General features: G+C 37.6%; 1 protein-coding gene across 10 annotated transcripts in view; it reads left to right on the top strand.

Moving 5' to 3' along the window:
• LOC111871549 (neuronal acetylcholine receptor subunit alpha-7) overlaps positions 1-18945 on the top strand; it is a 452324-nt gene that overhangs the window by 418925 nt on the left and 14454 nt on the right. For 4 of the 10 annotated variants that reach the window (XM_023864723.2, XM_033754297.1, XM_023864721.2 and 1 more), the window contains 5 exons: positions 359-434; positions 5075-5269; positions 5423-5617; positions 7324-7410; positions 9335-9418. In XM_023864723.2, coding sequence (XP_023720491.1) covers positions 359-434; positions 5075-5269; positions 5423-5617; positions 7324-7410; positions 9335-9418 — 637 coding nt within the window. The remainder of the gene's footprint in view (positions 1-358; positions 435-5074; positions 5270-5422; positions 5618-7323; positions 7411-9334; positions 9419-18945) is intronic. The other 6 variants (XM_033754298.1, XM_023864728.2, XM_023864729.2 and 3 more) reach the window with 3 other exon arrangements.

Below are 18945 nucleotides of genomic sequence, written 5' to 3'. Positions count from 1 at the left end.
TATCACTTTTATCTATCTCGTATTGGATTTGTATGCAGAAATGCTATCCCTTGTCTAACCATAGAACTAACCTGATGTAATATCTTTTATTTTGCGATACAAATGAGAATTCCAAGATGTCTGAGTCTATTACATCAGGATTATTTATAGACAGATTTGTCAGTATTCATCACTTATTTTCATTGCACTGTTGGAAAGTTGAAAGCTAATTTAATGACCTCAAGACTATTATTTTGCTAAGTATATATAATTACATGCTGAAAGCAAAAGATAGTTCTGATAAGTGAAAGATCCTTCATCAGCGTTAGATGGTACAATATCTTTCATTGTGACTTATTTGTGATGTGTTACGTTCCAGTTGGATCTGCAGTTGCAGGATGACAGCGGTGGAGACATCAGCAGCTTCATTACAAATGGTGAATGGGATCTCTTAGGTAGGTAGGGCTCCAGCAGCAGTGTTCATGGTACGACTGGCATAAACCTAATCAATGTTATTGCATGGCACTTGCAGAAACAGACATCTAAATCTACATATACATATATATTGCCAAAAAGTCACAAAATTAAATTAATGTGATGACCGAGCCTAGGAATATGAACAGGAGATGAATGTTTTGTGATTTTTTTAATTCATATGTTTTATATCCAAGACAATCCTCTTTGTAAGATATTTCAAAACACTATTCTTATTTTTAATATCTCCACGCAAACGCTTCAGTCTCTTTAGTGAAAACCGCATCGACGGAAAATGCTGAGTTATTGTATCGGAAGTTTAACTGGATTCGTTTGAGATTTGAGGTTCTTACCACGGTGAATATACTGAATGCTATCGTTTGGGAAGATAAGCAGTGTAGTTTGGTAGCCATTTACCGATGTTTTGAGGACACGTACTCTCTCAAACTTCAGTTTCAACGAGAAAGCCAAGCAGTTATTTAATTGACCAAATAATTAAAAAAAAATAAGAGATAAAGATTTAAGTCCTGTAGCATAAATATAAAGTTGTAATTCAAGCTGATCTCAGGAATCACACACAATCCGAGACCCCTCAAAATCGTGATAATTTATTTTAATTTTTACTGGGAGGATGGCTGATTTTCCGTTGCTCTCTGTGATCCCTTAGGGCTCAAGATTATTGATCTCCCAGCAAACAAGGCTTAGGATACTTCCACGACAGGGGACCTAACAAGAAAGAAATGTATAGTCTTTCACAATACACATTTTATTTAACATTAAATGACACCGTGGGCTACGACAGAATCAGTTTCCATTATTACATTTAGAAAGAATTTAAGCCTGCATTTTTATCCTCAAATCTTGTCTCGCTGTCTTTGCAAGGACACCACATGCAATTCTATAATGAAACGATATCCACAGCTGATATTTCACTACAAAAATATTTTGTGAATCAAGTGATTACCATGTTGCGCCAGTCTTTAAATTATATAACAGAATGTATTATGTGAGAAAGCCTGGCTTTCCAGCAGTCGGTTTCTGTATTTTGTGTAGACTGAAAATGTTCTTAAATCGTCACAGTTTCGGGCGTAGGAGCTGTTTATTTGCGAACACCGATTTTCGTGAAGAGCTTCTTTTTCTTCTGAGGTTTTTTCTAGTTCGTGTGAACTACACCAAAACGTTCGTAAAGATAGCGTAGAAAATCATTATTTTGAAGGAAAGTACCATGGACTGGTGGGGCACTGTTACACGGACAGATTGTGTGCTGTATCTCCGATGAATGTGATATATTAACCTGTCCATGCAGAGAAATCTGCACTGAATTTGAGGAACCACTTCTGTTCTTCGTGATCATTGTCTATATTTGAGTTATCAATATCCTTGAACTTACGTGAGCCAGTTTCATAAATTTCAAAAACGCCAAAATTGCCAAGGTTCATGTCTTGGCTTAGTTTGTTATTCATGCAAGGCGATTCAATTACATGACATGTTTTTTCATGTACTTCGGGTTCCCTATGGTGACAGGGGACGCAAAAAATCATGCTGTCTGGTATTATTCTAGAATTTCTGCATAAATATTGACCCCTTGCGTTCGTCTTCACGATCATCTCATATTGTTGCTTATTAGCCGGTGCGCCGGAGTTTTACGCGACCGCATTCAGGAACGGAATTAGTTCATTCATCACCAATTCTTACACGCGCTTGAGTGAAATATATAGACTCTATTTTCCCGTTGTGACGTTGTCATCACCGTCCTCAAACTGAATGTCTTTGTCTATATTAAAGCTCCGCGCGGCTAGTTAGGCTTATACGCCTTCAGAATGCATAGTTTCTGAAGTAAATCTTCCTGTGTGACATCGCATCCTACACTTTTGTTGAATCTTTACTCTTTTCACTTTCATATCCTGCAATATGCTAGAATTACAGTATACGTTCAGTCACTTCATTTGAGATATCTGCCTAATAAACAACATTTTCTTGTCACCAGGATACTATGAAAATATATACTGGTTTTACGTTCATTATCGCCATTGTCCTGGTGATTTGGTTAGGAAGATAATGGAAAGTGAAATTGAATTAGACTTGAAAATTAACAATTTCTTACGTTCTCCTTCCTGGAATGAACAAAATTCCTATTTGCAGTGATCATCTGCCATCACCAGTGATGCATGAATGGGCGCATTTACATAATTACCTCGTTTCTTTCTTGAGGACTTGTTAGCAGTGATAAGATGTAGTGATCCAGCTTTGAAGAATCTCTTCAAATTATTATTTCTGTTATATATAGCTCAGGATGTACTATGAAGCTTTAGACCACATGTTTAACACTATAAATGCATTAAAGGAGCAAGAAGTACCTTAGATTTCTTCGAAGTAGGAAATACTTTCTGTGTGCAATCATTGTGACCGCCTCTGTGATCTTAGTGGTCAGAGTGTCTGGCTACAGATCTAGAAGTCCAGAGTTCGATTCCCGGCGCTATCAGATTTTCTGAGTAGTGTATATAGAACCGAGTCCACTCAGCCTTGCGAGGATAATTGAGGAGCTATTTCAAGCTCCGGTATAGAAAGCCGTCGGGCTTCGTTGCACTCACCATGTTACACCCTCTATCCACTAAAGTTGGCACTAACTTCGCCGACAAGCGGCGGTCGCTCGGTCGGTACAGTTCGCTTGCGGACTAAAAAACACGGAGTGTCATCAATGTTCGAGTGTAGTTCACCCGCTATGAGATCACAGTGGACGACTGCTCCGTTTTAGCCACAATAACGGGAGAAATAAAACATGTTATATTTCTGAGAAACTAACGACATTAACGTATGTACTCTTCTTTTCAGCTACAACGGATGCCCCTTTAATGGAAATTTCTTAATTGTTTGACAGTATATGGCATTATCTTCAGATATGAATGTGTTACTGGTTTCGTGACGTTTGGCAGCTTGTGTGTCCTTCAAAATGAAATAATTTTCCTATTAAAAGGACATGAATTTTTGTTTAACTATTTTCAGAGTAAACTTGTAGCATGCTGCACTGTTTAACCTTTTGTGGAACCCAATAAGATTAGGTCAGGTAGGCTGTATTACTTCAACCGTAATGGGGCAAGTTCATAGCTCCTATAGTGTAAGTGTAAATAACACTGATCACGTTGACAAAGGAAGATTACAAGTAATTTTAATTAAGAAAACCGATTTTCAAAATTATCGCCATTTTGGAAGTTTTGAGGTGTTCATAATTAATATAGATTCTATTCATTAGTTAATGAACGGCCCGAAGGACAGCAGACCTGCGCATGTATCATACTGTACGTTCAATTCTCTTCATATTTTAGGCTCGGGTCACAATAGGCCCTATGTAAGATATTTTACAGTCGAAAATAATAATAATTTGTAATGCTGAACCTCAGATTCTTAGCTCAAAATGCAAATATTACTCAACTACAGTGGCTGACTTTTACTGTCATCTGAAGATATAGAATGAATTATAAATTCTGCGTGTTTTGACATGTTGTTTCAGGGATATTTAATTTAAATTTCCTTCAGTCTATCTGATACTTTAATATAAATTCGGTATGAACTTAAAGTTCTGAAATGTTGCACAGAGCACTATGGTTCCTTCACTGTTTTTCGGCAGTGGGGGAGAAATTGTGCATTGGGAAAAAGAGGTTAACACCCTTTTTACAAGCGGAAGATGCAAATTAAAGCATTGGCTTTGAAATATTTATAACAAAATTTCGACTGTACTGAATCACAAAGTATAGTTTACTAAAAGTGGATTTTTATATTCATTCTATATTTTGTTAGATGAAATAAACACTCTTATATTTTCAATACTTATAGGAAGGATACAGTATATAATTAATATTAAAAAGTATAATTACAAACAATAGTGTTTTTAATATATGACTACATATCTTTGCTCACTCTGATTCTTAATCAAATGGTGAGGAACGGCTCTTTCGAACCTAACTAAGGGCAGTGCAGTTATATACAAGTAAGTAAATGTACCTTTGTTACCAAATTCAAGTGTTCGGCTGTCTGGCTGTGGGAATGAACAAACGTATGAATGGACGGGCATCTCTTGGTTTGAGGAAAGCCCTGTGGAGGCAGCACCAGTGCGGTGACTTAGTAGCGAGAGTCCGTGGAAGGCAGACCAAAATCAATATGGCGACGACAAGGCAGTGGCGTGCATCCCGTTAGGTAAATTGGAGGTCCCATCCAAGCCTTCGTGGTATATGGTCCGGACTTTACCCACACCAATATCCACGTCGTTCCTTTTCTATTCTTTCTCTAGTTTTAAACGATGGCTATGACAAAATGAACTTGAACTCTCAAAATGGCTTTCCTAAAACCACTGATATAAATAAGAACCAAGACTGGGGCAAAAAATAAAACCACTTGCCTCTGTTCTTTGACACTACATTTTCTCCTTAATTAAAGAACGCAAATAAATAAAAATCTGAATAAATATGAACCTCTTAAATCACCTGATTGGAATTGGAATGACTAACATATGAAGTTATACGTTAAAGCATTTTGTTTTGAGTTTCTTTGAATTGTTCTTTTCTTCCTTGATTAGCTTCCGTCTTTGCTCCTGTCCTCTCTCTCTCTCTTTATTTCTTCATTCCAGGTGTTCCCGGGAAAAGGAATGAAATTTATTACAACTGCTGCCCCGAACCCTATATAGACATAACTTTTATCATTATCATACGGCGCCGGACTCTGTACTACTTTTTCAACCTTATAGTTCCATGTGTTCTCATCGCCTCCATGGCTGTTCTGGGGTTTACACTGCCGCCGGACTCAGGCGAAAAGCTATCTTTAGGTAATATTTCTCGTTCAGGTATTCTCTTAAGTATTTATCCTTCTTCAGCCACTCTTTTTTGTTTAAAGGTTGGCTTATTTTTCTCTTACCTATGATTTTTTAAAGTTTTTTACATTCTATGCCCCCCTTTCCCCTTTTTGTGATACATTTCAGGCATGCCTGGGAAAAAGAACGTTAAAGAATATGCTTGCTGTCCAGAGCCCTACGTAGACATTACTTTCATCGTGCATATTCGGCGACGGACTCTGTTTTACACGGTGAATTTGATCGTTCCTTGCGTAATGATCTCGTCTATGACACTCCTTGGGTTCACTCTACCACACGAGTGTGGAGAGAAACTAACATTAGGTACAGTAAAGTTCTGTAAGGAACTTCCTTGTGTCACGCATTGCTTTGTAACTCTGTAACTGGCTACACGTTGCGGTGATTCAGCGCCGCCATATTCAGCTGCTGACACATTGGAAGTTCCTCGGAATATGTTATTTTAATAGTGCGATTATGTTTTGTTTAATTGTATTGCCTGGACTTAGGACGGCACTTTATGTTTAAGTTCTTATTAATTTGTTTCGTATATTTCCTTGCTTTTTGTTTTGGTTAATTAAACCTTTGTCCCTGTCCTTTGGCTTGTTCTGCATGTGATCCTGCCCTTGATGGTTGTTATTCTTGTGGTATATTATCGAAGTCAACTCGTCCTCTTGTCGACACAGCGCTGCAGACGGTGGCTTATTGCTGACATCTTGTTTATGGTTGTAATGATTTACATTTCCGAGTGCATATTTTATGAAAATATCGTGTGAGTGTTTCACAAAATAAACTTGTCCTTCTTTTCCAGCTGACGTGAATGAAATCAGAATTTGTTCCATTTGTTAATCTCATTTCCTTTTCCCCGTCTCTCTGTTTATTTCTGCCCGGTTTAGGATCACAAGTTCCAAAGGTAATGTGATTCGTTTGCTTTTTTTATTTCTAATAAATAATTATGTAAGTGACAACGCAATTAAACTCTAAATTTAATTTTAATTGGTGATAATATTATAATGATTTAAATGTCGTTTATATTTATGTAAGATTTAAATGCTTAACCAAATATAATTAAAGTCATTTTGATTGAAATTCCGGTGTCAGCCAGACATCAGAACTTACGCTTTCTTAGGGAGTTATTAACGCTAATAATATATTTAACGATTTTGATCACATGACAGGTTCTCCAAGCTTGTCACGGCTAGCTACTGCTAAACGTAAAATGTTCCGCTACACTAGGCCAATATACATGTACTAACAGACCATGCCATGCCAGAAGAATTAATCCAGCGCTTCTATAAAATGGAGACAACAGTTTCTTATGGATTAATTGTATAAATCATTTTAGTTGTTACTGCTCACACAATAACTAAATCTGTGTGCCAACTTAACAACTTACAGGGGTTTCAGATAAAAAGTGTGTTTTCACTGTGTTACTTGAGGATCTTACCGTGAAATATAACTGCGGTGAAGCCAGCGAACTCCCGAACACATTCTTCAATCAGCACCGATAAACTCGGTTTAACCGTTTCCTTCTTTTTCATAAGCAATTTTTTTTCTTCCGGCCTCGGCAGCTCCATCACGCAGTCTGCATCCAAGTTGAGTCGTTTATCTCTACTGATAAATTTAATGTCGCTTAATGAAAAATCATTAAATGATTCTCTATCAACGATTTTATTAACGTTCCTTACCTAAGTCTCAACTCTGATTGATAATTCCAGAATAACTTAAGAGTGGTGATGCGACATTTCGAAATTTGTTTCGTACACACAAAATCATACCTGCATCTTGCTTAGGGCTTTTAACGTGTATGAATGAAAAATAGCGAAACTTTAAAATCCAATAAACTGTTCTCTATGGAGTATAGTAAATGTAACGAAATACAATATAGAAACCGGATGTATAAAATTTCATTATTTAATAACACAGAATCTTGATGTCGAAGAGTCGCCTCCCCACCACGCCACTCACACCACTCACACACAGACATTTTACTCTATGTGCGTGTCCTTTTAATTTGATGTTTCTCCTTCCAGGTGTTACAATCCTTCTCTCTCTGACTGTATTCCTAAACATGGTCGCGGAGACGATGCCCGCCACATCCGATGCTGTCCCCTTATTAGGTAAACCTGTGTGACAAGGCACACAGCCGGCTTGTTTGTGCTTGGGAGACAGAGGGGGTTTGTTTCCGAGTGGCTCACCCCGACGATGGGCATCTTCTTTCACTCCTTCATCTCTCTCACAACATGTGTTTGGAGTACAGTCAGTTTAACAAATCAGAAATGAAAGGATACATTTAATGCAGAAACTAATTTCAATCATGGATACCTTTTTGGATTATAAAAAGGAAGGAGTACTGAAGACATTCATAGAAGGTCTAAGATTTTAAAACTTGGTATTGAAATCCATTCCACTCCACACACCTTCTTCATACCTAGTGCTCAGCCACGTTAGATGTCTGCTGGTTCTACACACTACTTCCAATACTCTTCCGTCACCATTACTACTACTACTACTACTACTATTACTACTACTACTACAGCTATTCTACTACCACCACTAATCTTCTTGCAAGCTGTCTTCACTGCATCTATTAATGTACATTCTTATTTTACAATCTGTGTATGTCGCATTTCCTGATCGCCTTAGCAGTTACAGTACTTATTTCTGAAACAAATGATTTTCAGGAAGGAGGTTTCTTGTCTTGCAAATGCATCTTCTTCCATCGCAAAATATAACCTAATAACCAATATTTATTTGTTTATTTACGTAGGTGAAGTTGGTACGCAGTACTAAATAAAATAATGTTTTATGGTGCAGGTTGGATTATCTCAGATGCACTAAACCACTGTTCACTCGCGTTAGCCTAAACACACCACTCCACAGCACCATTTGTGAGATGTTGCTTTCATCCTAAATCCAAAATCCTACCCATTAACTTAATAATAAATTCAGTATCTGTAACCCATTTCTCTTGTTGAATTCATTAATACACAGAATTTCTAATAAATCATTTAAGTAACAAAACAACATTCCTTCTTTTAAGATGGTAAATTCTTGTATACTTAACGAGAGAAATTGAAAATTATATTTCATGTTTTATTCACTTTTAAAATAAATTCTACTAAACAAGACGGCTGTTTTCTGTGTCTAATTAAAAATGAATTTGTCAGACTCCTGACAAGTAGTAAATAAATGTATGTTGTTATATTTCAGTCACCGCAGTTGTGCCACATTTGTATAATAATGTCCAATTACAGTTAATAATCTTAATGTGTAATTAATGGGGTACAAAACAATAAAACTATAACACAACTCTGACGAGTAACTCTCTATTCCAGAAATCTCGGTATAAAGTAGATCATTATACAATCTACTTAATCAGATCTTTATGTTTACTAACTGGTTCCAAATTATGCTAGCCCATTAACAATTTGTATTTATATCCATGGAAATTATTTTCCTCGATATTTTATTTCCTCCATGTATTTTGAGTTATATCTCCGATGTCCCTGAGCTCTTCCTACTGTAGAACAGCATTCTTATCCCTTGTCACGTTGCTTACACCAAATGGCCTTACTTGTGGTTTCAGATGTCTAATAGCATTGCTTATTTCTTCTTACAGCTAGTAGAAGCTAAACGTAACAAAGATTATCGTAAGTGCACTACTCCAAGCATGAAAGCAGGCACTCAGTGAAGTATCTTCAATTCGAACAGTAGAGGCAGAAGAGTATTTCACGTCACCAGCTCAGTACTAGTGCCATCTGTTGAATCAACTGCGAAACTGTCCTTTCCATGTCACATCGGACGACACTGCTCAGGAAATACGTCATTCTGCATTCGCCGATCAACAAGTCAATTTCCTCTCTGTGTTACATGACGTTTTCCTTGCGCAATGCCTCTTGATGTTGCATGAACGAAGGGCTGGCACGACGCTGGTTCAGTGAGGACTCTTTTCTGACCCGTAGTATGTGTTCACTTACGTCATAGTGCCTCCGTCATGAAGTTGATTGGTTTCACTGTCAGCACTTTTGTTTTCCCCCACAGATGTCACCGTTCTTCTTTCATTAACGTTTTTCCTAAACATGGTAGCAGAAACTATGCCACCAACATCTGAAAGGCCCCTAATAGGTAACGAAAATTGTCCCTCATGAATATCTTAATTTGCTACTTGGACAGCAGAGGGACGGCGTTCATTAACATTAGTTAGCTGATACTGAGACGCAGGCATAAGAGAAATTAATGAAAACTCATTTCCACATGAACCAATCCCTGCCTTTGATTGTGACAAACGTGTGAACAGGATCATCACTTTCTTTTACAGACATCGAAACTCGTTGAATGTTCTAGATACTACCCACACGGCTGACTAGATACTTTGTGTAGAGCCATATGTTCAGATACAAGAATCTGAAAATCACTGTTTGTCTCTCTTGTCTCATAAGATAGAACTGTCACACCTCTGTGAAACGACAAGCTATAAATACACTTTAACTTAGGTTGCCATGAATAAAGAAATGTCCATGCGTGTTGCATTCTTGGTGTTTTCTGTGTTACGTAGAAACTGTGTGAAGTTGTTTAGTTTAATAGTTTAAATGTTCAGTGTCTTAAAATTTAACCCCAGACCTGCATTTCTTAATGTCGCCTTGGTTTTGTGTCACGTGATCATTTACGCAGACGAAATGGGTACAAATCACAAGCGTGACCCAAGTGATTCGAAGGTTCCTTTAATTTTAATTTATATTTTCTTAACCAAAAATTGTGTTTGTCGTATTAAATGGGCTTACGTCTATTCCATATGATGTGTTTCTCGACTTGGAGATATTATTGCGTGCTAGAGCTAGCTAATGCGTTCTACTATGAATTGTTCTTGTAAAAAATACTATGGAAGTAAGTAGCTAATTGTGGCCATTCCTGCACGTACATGCATTCGCCATAAATGTTTTTGGATCACTAATCACTTCAAGCAAATTTAATTTTACTAAATTTTCGTGGGCAAATAACTTATTCGGAAATAAGTCTACAAAATTATATCAGTTGAAATTTAAAACATATGCTGAACTTCTTACTTATGAATAAAAAGAAACCCGATTCGAAAATATTTAGTTCGCAGCGACAAATCTTTCCCGAGAAGAGACCTCACTATCCTAAGTAAGCCGGGTTGAATTTCAAAGTACGAGTATTATGAACAAACTTAAAGTGTAGCAATAAAAACATGAAGGACGCCAGATACAGAGGAGCAGGGTCAAATTCAATTTCATTTCAATTTACAAAGAACGTGTGAATTTTAATTATTTTCATTTCGAATGTAGGGAACTGAACATCTTTTAAAATAAACATTCAGACAGAAACTTATAGTATCTGGGGTTTTCATGATGGAGAATGACCAGATTGTGGATTTTTGGGTTGTGACATCATGCGGTTCTGTAGGTTACCGGAATTTCGGAGAAACTTGCTTCCTTCATTTTGCCCCCAAAGATGGAGGTAGTATGATCCTCAGTTCCACCTGCCAGACTTCACGTTGTCATAACACGGAAGAACACCATCTAGAAATTAAGTTTCGTGGAAGTTAAAATTGGTTGAATCTCGTCTTGCGTTTCTTAACCAGTTATTCAAAAGAGTCCTGTCTTCTGGGAAATAACTCCATATGGCTCGTTGCAAATCAACCGACATTTCCGAGAACATGTCTCCTCCGTGTTCAGGGTCAAAGAATAAGCCAGCAATAAACGAGCATGGAGCAGGTAGAGAGAAATCACTGCTTGCTGTCTGCTTTATGATAATTTCTTTTTTGGCTTACTCTTCAGCACTTAAGATGGAGGCGACATATTCCTCCAAAACATCGGTCGACTTTCAAGGGGCTACACATAATCATTCCCAAAAGATAGATATCTTCATAAACAGACTTGCGAGAACGTCAAATCTTACAAGTTATTCAGGGGTTTCCGAAAAAAATACGCGGACTTTGTCAGTACGTTACGTCATGACCTCAAAAGAAAATGTTTTGTAAATTTCGTTTACTTCCATTTTTAATATGTTGTGCTCGTTGAATTCATGGTAATTTTAACTTGTTACGGTGCATATGCTGCTGAGTTGAGTAAACGTTCTATTATCATATGTTTAACTTTGCTTTTTGTGTCGTCAGCACATCAGTAGCCCAAGCATAACTCACCATTCCATGTTTGTCTGTTCTGCTTCTTACGCCTTTTTTCCCGCCATGCTTTCATGATAAATGTGTTGTTATTTTATATAACCCAGTCCATATAATCTCCAAGCTTATCTAAATATCTGACAATAAATACTGAATGATATTCTAGATATCTGAGGCCCAAATAAGCAAAGAGAAAGGCATTCTATTCATTGAGACATTACTGTGAAGAGTGGTTATAGTTATGATGAATATGTTGTTATTGTTTCAGGGGTTATATTCACCCCGCGGTACACTGTCGCAGTTAAAGCTACATAATCATCATGTGAACACAAATGCTTTCCCACTGTTGCTTCAAGTTAATGAAACCCTAATTCTAGACTTCAAGTGAATACATAACAATAAATTACTACACGTTTTATGTAACACATACAAATGTACTTATAATTCAATGTTATATTTCTTCGGGTACACTTGTTGATTTCTGAATTGAATTCTGTCAGTGTATATATATATATATTGAATTTTATGCTCTGTTTTGCTATTTCAGCCACGAAGTTCAGACTGGCGGCTTCAGATGATCGTTTACATTAACATTCTGGAATAGCAGTTTTGTATCACATTTTATATGAAACTAAGGCCATATCTGTGTGTTGTTGATAAATATGAATCTACACATTAACGACCCAGCATTCAGATTTTCTTTTGTATAATTCGGTTATTTCTCTTTTGAAGCTAAAACCGATCCTCAGGCGGCCATTTGCATCAGCAGGACCCATTCTGAGAAGTATATATAGCAGCAGAGTCATTACAGACATTAATGAGAAAATCTTCTACTTCTTACAGTGTCCTATGCATTCTAATTTGTCTTTATGTACATAGCATGAAAGTGTGTGTCCACGTAGTTCCTATATGTATCCTAAAGCACAGAATCCGTGAATGATTCATTTTGCAAGTATACAACTTTATTTATGTGCTTGAGAATATTTTCCCCATATTCAAGTTCGCACCTCGTGTTTTATTTACTTGTTTTGTAGTAAGAATTTGTGTTCAAACATTCTTTAATTTCTCAACACTCGTAGTCGAGTCACCTGTGTTAGTGAATGTGTGTTCGATGTTTAGGCATTAGAGAGAGGAGCCTTCGTGGTGTGGTGGAGCAGGGAGGGTGGTCTAATAGATGTTTTGTCTGTTCCAGGAGTTACCATTCTCCTTTCCCTAACGGTGTTCCATAACCTGGTAGCCGAGACGCTACCGCAGGTGTCTGACGCAATGCCCGTGTTAGGTATTGGCCACCTGGGACCATATCAATGTGTGGATTACTCCCAAACATTGCTTGCCCTATTGTGCTGCACTGTTGGATGTGTTCGATTTTGACACAGCTGCATTCAGTCTCTTGGGCAGTGTACGAAACTCATCAGGAGAACTGGTGACATCATTCAGTGATAACTTGCTTCCTTTAAATACTTCTACCGTGAAGTATGCTTGAGAAAAGTGACAGTGATTTACGTATCACGAATTAACTTCTCTGCATTCTGCTATATGTAAATGAAATGCATCCGAAAACAAAAGAAGTTCATTCTCTTAACTGAGTTCTCTTAAAAGCTTGATATGTCATCACTGGACAAAACAGACATTTCGATTCAAAAGCTTTCCGTAACTGAGTGATGAGTAAGCCTCTCAAGGTTAATATTTTGTTTTCTTTTGCCGATTATTTGTTTCGAGACTTCTGACGTGACACCCTAAATTTTAACGTCAAAATTAAATCCTGGGCTTCAATTGTTGCATGCACAAGTCAGCTTAATGTAATGTGTCAGCATCTCAACAGAACAAAATTATTTATTGCATATCGTAACTTAAATTTGTATCAACATTTGCTCTCTTTATATTGCATAATTAGCCTTTATTATGGAACCTCCTTCAACAAGAAGTCTAGTAGTCAAATAATAAATTATTATAAACCGCTTTCTTCCAAGCTCGGATTTCAGATATATTTATTATTTATATTTTAATAAATTAATTTATTATACATTGAAAGTACAACGGAAATACTCTTCCTTCCTTACACAAATTTATATTCCGCCATTCGGTCATAATATTTTATAGCATGTACAGCAATATTGTCTCTGGGAAAACCATTTCTTTGGCGTCTTCATCCCTCACCCCTTTCTCCCGCATTCCTTTCCACCCGTTTTAATGTTATTCATCCTGTCATCATTCTTTCACCATTCTCCATTATATAAAATAGTTAAGGCAAATTCTGCTGTAAAAGTATGTAATGTACTTTTGACCATTAAAGATATCCATTGGACACTGAATGTAACTACGTTTCCTATTGCTGCAATACTGACATATAAGATCATAAGTCGTTGCCCAACGTCCACTTCCTCCGTTAAAGCATATATCGTACTGCTTTTTACATAATATTGCTTTTTAAGTATTTATTAATTTTTCACCTAAACGACTAGTGGAAAACTGGTGAATGAGTAATTTATTTTCGTTGTTTTATTTATGGGGTAATTGAAATCTTTAAGGCGTGGTTATAAATTCAGTTGTATCCTGTTACTGAAGGAGTCATTGAAAATACTAATTTAATTGTCATACACCTGATACAAGCTTAAATATATGTTAGATATTGTTGGAATTAACAAGTAACAAGATTTCTGAATGCAGCTCTGTCATAGATTGATGTTTGAAGGAGCTAGTACATTTCACGCCCATGTTTATTTTTACGTTCAATTTTTGTATTTGGGTATATGCAAAATACACACACACACACACACCGACACGTACATTATATAACGAGACATATTGCTGGCTAACATATTATTCTTTCCCAAAGGAATGTGATGAGACTTCAATTCAAGCAGAAGTCTTGTATCTTAGCATACACAGGGGGAGAAGAAACAAAAACAAACAAAAAATGTTTCAGTATTTCACCAGCCTTTTTTCGTTCCAGGGGTCACAATCCTACTCTCTCTCTCTGTCTTTTCTCTCATGATTGCTGACGCTTTACCGCAGACTTCAGAAGCAATTCCTTTACTAGGTCAGCCCCTTTACTCTTGGAATGAAAAACTAAACATATACCCTCCTGTTTTGTGTTTACAATTCTTCCTAGTGTTGTTAAGTTCCTCACGTGCTACCTTTGCTTGTTATCTTTGGACCTGTGGTAAATATGAGCAATAGAAAGAGTGTAAAGTTTTACTCCAGTTCGGACTCTATGCGAGCATTGCCATTATCGAAACTTAATTGACCTTGATGGTCACTCATTGCAGACATAAATATACTGTTGCAGGGCCAATATACGATATGAAATCAGAAAGTATGTTTCCTTATATTTTATCAAGTATGCTCCTAGAGATTTTCAGTCATATTTGTAGGTCCTAAATGACGCCTATATTTTAGGCTACCAATTGTACAAATTTTAGAAGAATAAATTCCCTTTCGGAACGCCTATTAAAATTCCTCCGCCCGTCCATCTGAAAGCCTACGCATGAAACAACCCTAGAACCGTAGAAATGGTCTTCATTAAATTTTATACTTACGTTGTTCATTAAAATTCGTCAACGCATCCCAGCTTTGATTAAACTGGTCAAAGTAACTAACACTTTAGATGCAGATCCACTTGTTTGTCCAAGCGCGCATCGACCGTAACTCGCTAAAAATTTATCGGAGCGAAAACTCTTTCCATCAGAGGAAATTTATGCTCGTACTTGATGCCCAATATATTTTTCAATACACCCAGCTGTTGTTTTAGATAAATAGACAAAAGAGGGCGAACGAACCAGAGTAGTCTGTTACGCTGCACGCACGTACATCACTATATCAGGACTGGTACAGGTCTATTCAGCAATCCATAATTGTCTTCCGAACAAATTCATATATTACCAATTTGTCGATAATAATTAAAAGCTCCCACCTTACTGAGTTTATATGGCTACCTGTACTAAAGAGCCTGCTGCTACATTCTTTATTCTATTCAAATTTGTACTTTGTTCATTTAGAGATAACTGAAGGAAATACATCAAACGAGCAACGATTTTTTCACTATGCATACATTTTCTGACGTCAAAAAACTATTAAATTTGAATGTGATCTTCATTAAAGAGGGTCTTTGTTTGACCACCAATAATCAAAATACTGTAAGGTGTTTTGCTACTGAAGACGCCATTCAGATTATTAATTGGTTTATTTAACAACCTACAAATCATAACTACAAATACTTATAACACTGTTACGGGTTTACACACTTTACAACTCTACATAATAATCTCTTCTGTAGTCTTCACGTATTTATAATGCGGGAGCTATACAAGTCTCTCTTAATTACACACTCCCAATATAACTGCACTACAGCACACAAGCGTGAAGTCACGCAATAAGTCTTCACGTGCAAACTTCTCAGTTATCGCGCACTATCACAGGTTATCACATAAAATCTTCTAACCACGTGTTCGGGTCTTCTTTCCGCGACTGCTGCTATATTTCAACTGTCTTCGGCGGCTGCTACATTTTAACTGACTCCTTAAGTCAAAGTCAAAGTCACATTGCGACTGACGGTCAGTCTGTCAGTAAGTCTTAGTGTCGAGCCCCATTTGGGGCTCATGACCAGATATTAATTGTTACCGTTTGACAGTTACCGTCTTGTTTCTGTGGGGCGCCTTCTCTGACGATAGGACGGGTCTGTCTTTTGTATATGCTGCTGATCCTTGCCAGCGCAGTCTTACTCGGGTCCGAGTCCCTTGGGACTCGCGACCATATTTTACTGTCTCAGAATTGTGACTTCTCTTTTCGTCGCCTCCTACGATTCGCAGGTGCACGGTGGAGGTATTCGACCCCGCCTCCACGCGGGGTAATCACTGACTCCTTAGGCAGTGTGGTTCTCTTATAAACCCTCAGCCAGACAATGGGAAAACGCCTCGCTTCCTTGTTGCCTAGTCGCCGTGTTTACAGATGTTGCTGGACAACGCTGTCGAGAGTTGTTTACTGCTGCATAGCAACAGCATCATCCCTCGCTGCGTCACCGCGGGGGATGGGGCGGAGTGTTGACTGGCCTGATACCGTAGTAGCGACAGCGCCCGATGTTGTTACGTCACCGCTGACGGGGCAGAGGAAGTCCTCCATAGCGCAATACGTCACACTGCTCCCTTCTTAAGGCTGTTCGTCCCGAATAGCCTAACGGTATATCCCCATTCCTTTTTCTTCCCGTTGCTGTGCTTGCAACGTCTTCTTCTTTCTTGTCCGGCTACTCCTCTTGCCGCCACCATCCTTAGTCAGTTACCTCCGCTCCCCTCTTAAGACCAGCTCGTCTCGAGCGGTTTCCTGTTAACTTGCCAGAAGATCCAGTTGTATCACATTCACTCCTTCACTTTCTCCCATCGCACATTCACTCTTGCTCGGGAGGCCGGTGCTTCTAATTTACCGGCTCCTCCTCTCTGCTCTGCTTCTTTTTCGTTTTGGAGGGGGTCGACCTCTCTACAGTGTCCAGTTTTTTATATTCGTATCTGCTGGGATTCCGTGCAGCACGTCTGCTTGTGCACTTGCACATGCCTCGAATTTTCCTTTCAGGACGAGTCCTTGTGTCGTCCTCCCACGTTCAAGTTCTTCTCGTGCTTTCTTTGACACATCTTTATGCGGGCTTATGCGTGATGCCAACAAATCCTCTGATAACTTTCAGCCCGCCCCCCATTATAAACATCATCAAAATCGAGCGAGTAATTTTATGAAGAATGCAGTGAAAATCCGGACACAAGCCCTCCCATTTCGCCATCTTTTTATTTACTCTCTTCACAAAATATAGAAATTGGCTGTTCCTGTATTTTAATACTTTGCACCCGTCTTGATCAGTTCCACGTATGAAATATACGCCATGTCACACCTGAGGGGTATTTTTCGGAACGTTTAAGTATAGCAAGTTTAAGTGGTCAGTTATTAGGGAAATAGCTTTCATGGTAATGCTATTGACAAATTACTGAGGAATGGTTTTGGAAATGAATAATCTTTATAATGAAAAAAACACGTTTAAAATTTCTATGAAACATTTCTTGTAATTCAGTTTTATTTCGTGATCTCAAAATGATAGGGGTTGCGTTCATCTTTACCATAGGGTCCTATCCATTGCTATGCAGAATGTATAGATACCACATACACAAAAGTGTATGACTGTATGCTGTGTTTACTTCTGCATGACCTAGAGGCCAAGGTGTACGTATGTTGTACAAGAGTGTTATACTTTGCATTTTGTGTGCTATAGTCATATCTGTTGATAAACTGACATGACATGTATAATCTGATTCATTAAAGCAATAATCTCAAACCAATGATCCTGTGGGACACTCGTTGCCCTTAAAACTGCTGCCATCTGCTGGAAAACGAATAAACCACAAAGCATAAAATACCCGTTTTCCTGACTGCTCAACTGCTACCAATCATTAACCAGTATTATAATTATCATGTTTAATAAACAACATTATTTTACAGATACTGTGGAGGTGCTGTATTTCTGCTACACTGATTTCAGCTGACATGTTTCAACAAGTGTTTCCTTCATATTCCTTGCCCCTTTTCCCAATAACTTCCCCCAAATACTAAACTAAATCGCCCAGATATAACAACTGACAGTAATTGAAGTCGCATGAAAAACAAGCACATATGGCGGCCCCCTCTGCCTCCAAGTAACAACTGAATGTTATTTAAACATAACTAAAGTAGACAATTTAAGCCTGATATCTAAACTGGATATTTTTATATCTAAAGTGGCATGGCTAGATTAAAATGCATCCAGGGGCAACTCCTTGTGAAGAGCCACAAGTAATCATCCAAGGTAAATCAAGAAGTGAATAAACTTAGTAGACTATTTGCTCAGTGAAATAAACACACGTAGTTAATATACAAATATATGTTGTAAATGAACTTTTCTATACTTTCGCTATTACTAAGTACAAACTTCTCTCAAGTGTATATTACATATAATTTGCATTTGATTAGAAGTGGAATCTGGGAGGAACTAATTAATCATATTCCAATCGAACATATTTCGAGAGAATTAATATGACTAACGGAAGGATATCTGCTACAATTTCTGCATATTTGTTACTTACAAATTTGCTTCAGTCTTTTTTCTTAATAAACATATTTCCATGACTGATTACATCGATAGAAACTGGATAAATTCGACGGTCAAACAGTACTAAGTAAGCTACCCTTTAGTGTCGATTGAAGCAAATTCCCAAATTCAACATTTCCTCCAAAAATTACGTCATTTGTGGCAGGAAGCACATCTGTGCCATATATGTTAACGAAAATAAAACTCCACTTTCATATTGAATGTTATTGGAAATACAAATCATTTACTGAGATACATGACAGGTATGTTCAAATTCATTTCGTAAATATTGAACATTGAGTGACATTTCTGTAAAAATTATATACCTTAATAATATCTGTGTTATACATTAACAACTTATAAGAGGATACTGTTCAGCCCACAGCACTCGGGCCACTTGAGACCCGTCAG

The sequence above is a fragment of the Cryptotermes secundus genome, unplaced genomic scaffold (assembly GCF_002891405.2).
Source record: "Cryptotermes secundus unplaced genomic scaffold, Csec_1.0 scaffold1066, whole genome shotgun sequence".
Taxonomy (NCBI): Eukaryota; Metazoa; Arthropoda; class Insecta; order Blattodea; family Kalotermitidae; genus Cryptotermes; species Cryptotermes secundus.
Note: the sequence above shows the minus strand (reverse complement) of the source record. Positions and strands in the feature narration are given on the sequence as shown.